This window comes from Colletes gigas, unplaced genomic scaffold, assembly GCF_013123115.1.
Source record: "Colletes gigas isolate AHSC1104 unplaced genomic scaffold, ASM1312311v1 Colletes_gigas_Sc00003, whole genome shotgun sequence".
Classification (NCBI taxonomy): domain Eukaryota; kingdom Metazoa; phylum Arthropoda; class Insecta; order Hymenoptera; family Colletidae; genus Colletes; species Colletes gigas.
The window spans coordinates 1,024,712-1,030,922 of record NW_025106632.1 but is presented as its reverse complement, the minus strand read 5'-3'; the positions used below and the strand labels follow the sequence as shown (position 1 = coordinate 1,030,922).

The 6,211-nt window shown below is 34.5% G+C and overlaps 1 protein-coding gene across 1 annotated transcript; it reads right to left on the bottom strand.

The window, feature by feature from the left end:
• Window positions 1-2,745: 2,745 nt before the first annotated feature.
• Window positions 2,746-6,148, bottom strand: LOC122404582 (pre-rRNA 2'-O-ribose RNA methyltransferase FTSJ3). Its single transcript, XM_043408667.1, has 6 exons — window positions 5,995-6,148; window positions 5,343-5,806; window positions 4,205-5,141; window positions 3,697-4,116; window positions 3,244-3,628; window positions 2,746-3,149 (listed from the first exon to the last, which is right to left on the bottom strand). The coding sequence occupies exons 1-6, from the start codon at window positions 6,059-6,061 to the stop codon at window positions 2,903-2,905; spliced, it is 2,520 nt and encodes an 839-aa protein (XP_043264602.1). The 5' UTR covers window positions 6,062-6,148; the 3' UTR covers window positions 2,746-2,902.
• Between the last annotated feature and the right edge of the window lie 63 nt (window positions 6,149-6,211).

The following is a 6,211-nucleotide window of genomic DNA, read 5'->3' as shown; positions in this document are numbered from 1 at the left end:
CTTTTTATACATAAATTTATTTAAAAGAAATACGTACTGTTTCTAACAATAATATCTATAGTATATTGTATACAATTTATTCTTTTTTTAACGAGTGAGGTATAATAAGAACCATTAGGTTTGTTGCCAGATAAAGTTTTCGATAACTATGTTGTTCGTTTGCGATACCGCTTGTTTCTTAATTGCGGATATTACCGGCGCAATTTCTCGTAATAATTTTAATTCGGCTTGTGAGCTGTCCGACCGGTTCAAGGTTTTGAGATTAACCAAGTTCACCTTTGAAGTTTAATATTTTCGGAATGTAGTAGATTCAAGAAGATTAATGACCTGAAATTATTCAAAATGTTATTTCATCGTGGTAATTAAGAATCATTAACGGGATAATCTGGTCTAGAAATTTGATATTTTTGCTCATTTTTTCAAACTTTTCCTATTTCTATATTTATATTCTATTATTATGTTTTCAAACTAAAATTCGTCAATAACCGGCGCTAGTGCGTCAAGATTTATGAGCGCCGATTGCAGCACCTACAAGTGTTTGGCGCCCAACGCAAACTTGGCTCGCGCCAAGCAAATTGGAACAAGTGGGTATTACTACGCTCGGGATTCTGCCGGTATCCTTTTAAAATTAAACCTGTTATGACTTTCTAAAATCGCCTTCTCGAAACAGAAGGAAAACAAACGCGAAACGAATACATCGCATTTGAAATTCAAATGAAACGTGTTGTAATGAAACATCAACACAAATTGTTCGGTTATGCACGAAATCCAACCAGTGAAGAGATGTAAGAAATATAAATTTTAAATTAATATTTTTCAAATTTTTTCAAACATAATAAAAATATAGGAATACAATACGAACTTGTAATATGTCGTGCGTGAAAACGCGCCTTTGCCCAATACGCGTGGTTTGGTGGTGGGGAGTAAAGTGGTGGGGATAAAGGACTCGTCAAAAAGCTTCGACACATCCGGAAAAAGATCTTCCGGCACAGGCAGCTTCAAATCCAGCTATTTGGCCTCTCCTCCAGTAATCAATGCCACTGCAATTTGAGAGAGTAAAATCAATTTTATTTATTTACGATTCGACCAGCAACGTACCATTCTACGATTTTACAAAATAAATCGGAAGCCAAGCGATAAATTCAGCCTCGTGGTTCTCTTTCACCTTCCCGAATAATGTTACAAATTACCAATTTATATAAATCCAGAAGCCCACCGCCGATTTGTATAGTCTGTTCATTCCCTCATAGCGGCGAAATTCAATTTCATCGTGTTACGAAACCTATATATGTATATGTAAGTATCAGTAGGCTCGACCTTGACATTGGCCGCTGCAACGGGTCGTCACCGCACGTAGTTACATCATCGTCGGTGTTTCCTGCCACTTAAGAAAATAAACGTTTAGATGATAAAAAAAAACTTACGAATAGCGAGCGAACAAATCGGAAAACGGATCAAAAGAACGAAATATAAATATACGGAAAAGCATTCAGTTTTGACCAGTGATAGTAAATATATCGTTTATTTTTTATCCGTTAACAGATAAAAAATATCTATTCAAGGGGCTCGCGAATACTTTGAAACAATAGATTATTTCAGTTTTCGGTAACAGCTTTTAGGTTACTTTCAGAAAAACCGCGAGTAATAGACGAAAAATTGTATCTGTTCGATCGAAGAAACATCACGAATGAATTACTCTACGTTGATTTTATTGGGTACAGTAGAACGATTATCAGAATACAAAATGGATCATAGCTATGACGTTATAAGCTTTATACTAACACTGCTTACACTTTCAACTTTGAATCCGTTAAATTTAAATAATTCTACTAACCTCTATTACACATACGATTCAAGTATCCTACTTTAGTGTTTCGTAAGTAACGGAAGAAGAGGATTAATCGATAAATATCGAAGTTCAAAAAGAAGCAAAAAAGTCTCTAGTTTAGTTATGAATATGTTTAATATGAAAAAGTTAATTATTAAAATTAAAAATAATGGTACAGTAATTAAACTAACAATTATTAATTAGCTTTTTAAATTACGCAAACCACGTGTAATATCCCGGAATAAATATGCATCGAATCAACTTTGGTTAACCTGTATCGATTATTTATCGATGTGAATTTGTCTCTCTATTATGTCGTTCGACGTTTTACTGAATCTATTGCTGAAATAAAATTTTACCCGATACCGGTGGCAACATATCGATAGTACGTAGATATGTGCAATTCTAGAAACAACGTCACCGTCGAAGCCGGAAGCCGGTGATGCGATTTTTGGCAGCGGGCCAAAAAAGTTTCGTCGACGCCACTTTCATTGCAACGACATCGACGTAGAACGATCTTTCTAAATGCTATCGGCCTTGTCCTTGACATCGACCGCAGCGTCCCGACGCTACGCAGGCCACGGTTGCATCAGAATGTTCGATGCACGGAATACAACCGACAAAGATGCTGTTAACGTTGTCAAGTCTAGGGGAAAGATTGTGTATGTCGAGTCGATCGTGGTAGAGGGGGCAGAACTCGCATAGCTGAACAGGTGGGCGGTGGTATTGTTATATCGACGAACCTCACATATCGCTTCGTAAATCGTTAAAATAACTCATTACAAAAATTCAGTCCGTTTATTGACAGATGTAAGTTATCACGAACTTAATATTAATAGAACAAAGAACCATGTATTCAAGAATACATAAGTTTCAATTCACAATGCATATATGTACAAAATAGTTTGAATTTCGGTCTTTGTGTAATTTTATACACATGTATGTACAAAACGTAGTATATACATATACACTTATGAGACATTACAAAGTAACGTTCACTCTGCGTTTGAAAGTTACTTGTGTATTTTATATTTTGTATTATTGTAACGATAATATAAGGTCACCAAATTAATTTCATTTTTTCCCCTTCTGAGCCTTAGGTTTCCCTCGGGGTGGTTTACTGCCGCGACTCTTCTTTCCCCGTCCTTTCGTTTTTTCTTTCGCTTTCGCCGAACGTAAATCTTTCTTCATTCTGGGATCAACCATTTTGTAACGTCCTTTAACACCGGCAGGTCTCGCTGCTTTCTTTTGTGCCATATGTTTCTTTGCCACTACATAAGTAACTTCTTTCTTCGTTTCTTTTTTAGCTTTCTTGTACAATCTGCGATAAAAATGTAAAAAAACATACATAAAAATAAAAGCTAAATCTAATATCTATTCATCGTAGAAAATACTATGCAGGAAATTATACTTACGCTTGTACTTGTTTCGACTTCTCTCTATCACTGATATCCGTGTTCTCCATTATTACTTCCATTTTTTTCTTTGCTTTATCCAACTTTCGCAATGCTCGTTGTTTTTTTCTCGCTTTTGCCTCTAATACTTTTTTAATTGGCCTGGCATTCACATCTTCCACTCGTTTTTTGTATTCATCAACGAGCTCTTTAGGCACAGGAGCTTCTTTCTTCATATGCTTCCCTTCGTCTTGGACAAACCAATCTGGTAACTTTTCATCATTAAACACATATCTGTTCCAAGCTGAATCTATCAGATCCCTTCGAGTTTTCCTACTTTGAATCAATAATGATCCTAACGCAAGATCCTCTTCCGACAAACGTTTCTTTCTTTTTGGCTTTATACCTATACATTATAAAACGGTATTATTATTTATTGTTTATTATTTAATATAAAGGCTATAATATACTCACCATTTGTCTGTAAAACAACTTCAATCCCATTTTTAACTTTAATCTTATTTTTTTTAGCATTTTTAGTAGAAGTCATCATTTCTTGCATGTCATAATCAGAATTTGTATCCTCACTATTACCATCATCTTGACCTTTTTCTATGCTTGCATTATTTTCTTTTTCACTATCTTCACCTATTAAACGACCACCTTTTTTTCTATATTCTTCTACCATTTTATCCAATTCAAGATCCTCATCTTTTTCATTTTCTAAATTCTTAAATATGTCTTTTTCAAACCATAATTCTGCCTTGTGAATTCGTTTAGTTTTCTTGTCCCTTTGATCTAAATCAGTTATCAAAGGATTTTCTGAATCCTCGTCATTTTTCTTTCTCTTTTTCCGAATTTCATTTCTATCTTCATCATCGGACTCGTCCAAACCTGAGAATAAAAATTAATTGCGTAAAAATATAGGAGTCTTTTATATTCGCGCAAAATTTATATAAATAATATTTCAGTATTCAGCTACCTAAGCCTGATTTTTCACTATCTGAATCATTATCCGACGCTTCGCTTGAATCTTCCGAGTCACTATTCCCCGTTTTATAATACAACCCTGAGCTATCCAAATGATTTTCGTCTTTATTATACTTGACTGTTTTCGGTTTTCTTTGCTCTTCATCTGAATCTACATCACTTTCTGCAACCACGTCAGGTTGTTGATTCGTTATGTCTTGTAACTGTTGATACGTTTTAATCTCTTTCAGATTAAACATATCATCTCCTTCCAATATGGGACCTTCGTTGCCCTTATGTACCATTTTTAAATTCAAACGTTCATTTAACTTTTGTCTTTCTTTGTTAACCTTTTTCCTCTTTCGCTTCAGGTCTCTAGCTTCATCCGCTCTAAGCTCTTCAATTTGTTTCATAATTTGTTCATCTTCTAAATCCTCCAGTTCTTCTTGACCCACAGGTGCTATTTCTGTTGACTCTTCGACTTTTTCTGCACCTTCTGCTACCGGTTCTTCTTCTTTTAAGCATTCCTTCAACGTTTTCCACCAATTGAGTAAACGTCGCAGATCTTTTTTACCTAATACTTTAATATCTTTACAACATTCCTTTATTTCCTTAGTTGTCTTTTCGTGATTTGCTATTATTTCATCGTCGAAAACAATTTCAGAAGCATTCTGCAATGCTTCTACAGCATTTTCATGCGCTATAAAATCTTTAACGGATAACTTATGATACAAGGTGTAATCATTTTCTGGGTACCCCTCTGCTTTCTGTTTCTTCTTTTCTGGCGCATACACATTTAATTTATTTGCAGATTCTACCTCTAATTCTGAAAAAACGTACTTTGGATCTAAAAATTTAGGATCTAGCTTGTCCGGAGCAATATAATACTGGCAGACAACGAAAATTTCAGCAGATTCTGAACGCGATGCTTGAGGTTTGGTTGCATGTACCTTAAATAAAACACAAAATATAATAAAAATTAGCTGTTCTTCCGAATGGCACCTGTAGCAGACAGACATAAAATTTGGAGGAAATAGAGGGGATATAAAATCTTAACTTCAGGAATTTAATAGTTTCAAAGATACTAAGTGCGAGTGCCAATCGGGAAAATACTCCAAAAATTATATTATCGTAATGATCAAATTATATACCTTTCTAAATAATTGTTTTAGAACCCACATTAATGCATGATAATCTTTTGACCGAAAAACTTTGGTAACAAACCATCCACCAGGTCTCAGAAAATATGTTGCCATTTTAAGAGCAGCTAAAGTTAGAACAATTTGTTGATACGCATCGTGAAACCAATTTTTACCAATATTTGGTGCTCCATCGTTCAATACCACATCAGCTTTCCAAGTCTTTAATTCGCGGGATATTGAAACGCGACATTTATCTGTCGTGATATCTTCTATCAGGCTAATACATCCTGGAATTGGTTTTATGGGATACAAATCTACTCCTATTACAATGGAAGATACCGGCATATTTTGCCGAGCGATTTGCATCCATCCACCAGGAGCTGCACATAAATCAATGCATACCCGAGACTTTTGTAAAAATTCAAACTTTCGATTCAACTGAATCAACTTGAAAGCAGCACGTGACCTATAACCTATAAAACATAACCTATGAAACATGTTGTTTATGTGTAACGCGTAAGACAAAAGTTTATAAACAAATAAAACTTGGTATTTAACATTTCATTCCATACTTTTTAACAAATTAAATTTGAGATCATCGAGCGTAATACATTAAATACAATATCACATTGTCTGTAATCAAACTATTATTTCTATTTACCTGTTTCTTTTGCTAATTGATAAAACTTATCCTTCCGCTGTTTTCCAATCTTTGTTTTTTTACCCATTTTGAAGTATAAGCAGGTATATTTCCTATTGAAAATCTATTACAATTAAGAAATTAGAATAACTAAGAAACATACACCGCATGCAGCATGCAGCCATAGCAAGGATGTTTGTTTCTAGAATATCGATTTTTTAAATCGATATTTTGACAC

What these genes read in the sequence shown, in the direction of transcription:
- LOC122404582 (XM_043408667.1), bottom strand. Translation starts at nt 6,061, where the DNA reads ATGGGTAAAAAAACAAAGATTGGAAAACAGCGGAAGGATAAGTTTTAT. An exon ending in TAGTGAAAAATCAGGCTTAG is followed by an intron (nt 4,117 to 4,204) that starts GTAGCTGAATAC and finishes TTTTATTCTCAG; the next exon opens with GTTTGGACGAGTCCGATGAT. An exon ending in AGTTGTTTTACAGACAAATG is followed by an intron (nt 3,629 to 3,696) that starts GTGAGTATATTA and finishes TATAATGTATAG; the next exon opens with GTATAAAGCCAAAAAGAAAG.